This window comes from Myotis brandtii, unplaced genomic scaffold (genome assembly GCF_000412655.1).
Source record: "Myotis brandtii unplaced genomic scaffold, ASM41265v1 scaffold1042, whole genome shotgun sequence".
NCBI lineage: Eukaryota > Metazoa > Chordata > Mammalia > Chiroptera > Vespertilionidae > Myotis > Myotis brandtii.
In genome coordinates this window covers 530,435-530,939 of record NW_005353506.1, presented here as the reverse complement: position 1 = coordinate 530,939, position 505 = coordinate 530,435, and the positions used below count along the sequence as shown (strand labels likewise).

General features: G+C 58.8%; 1 protein-coding gene across 1 annotated transcript in view; it reads left to right on the top strand.

Annotated features, from left to right (window-relative positions):
• The first annotated feature begins 200 nt into the window (after positions 1-200).
• The window catches only part of ST8SIA6 (ST8 alpha-N-acetyl-neuraminide alpha-2,8-sialyltransferase 6), a 165,283-nt gene continuing 164,978 nt past the window's right edge, over positions 201-505 (top strand). The window contains exon 1 of the mRNA XM_005856728.2: positions 201-278. Coding sequence (XP_005856790.1) covers positions 201-278 — 78 coding nt within the window. The remainder of the gene's footprint in view (positions 279-505) is intronic.

The window sequence follows — 505 nt, the reverse complement described above, 5'->3', positions numbered from 1 at the left end:
CAGCCCTTGATTATACAAAGGAATGGATAGGGAGGTGTTCCAATAAAACTACAAAAACAGGCAGGGACCGAATTCGGCCCAGGGGCAGTAGTTTGCAGACCCCTAAAGATTGCCTGGCCCTAGAAAGATTCTCTGTGCCTTGGATTCTGCGTTTAAGCCAGGAGACGTTACTCCTTCTACTGGGCACCGGAACCTATCCAATGACTGCCAAGTTCCTGGCAGCCTTCATGCGTGGGACAATCCGGCAGAGCGACTCCACAATTTCCAAAGTTTTCAAAGTGAGCCCTTTGTTCCGTCCTCCTCCGCCCCGCTAAGCCCTGGCTGTCGACCACCGGGCACCGACGGAGTTGCATTGCTCCTAGGTGGGCTGCGTAGGCTTCGGGGAGCAGCCCGCGGGCCCTCGGGAGCCGGTGAAGGCGCAGAAAAGTTGGAGCCCAATCTGCACTGAGCGGAGCTCCCGCGCCCCAACCTTCAGGTGACCCCGCGCGGCGTCGGCGTCGGCGGC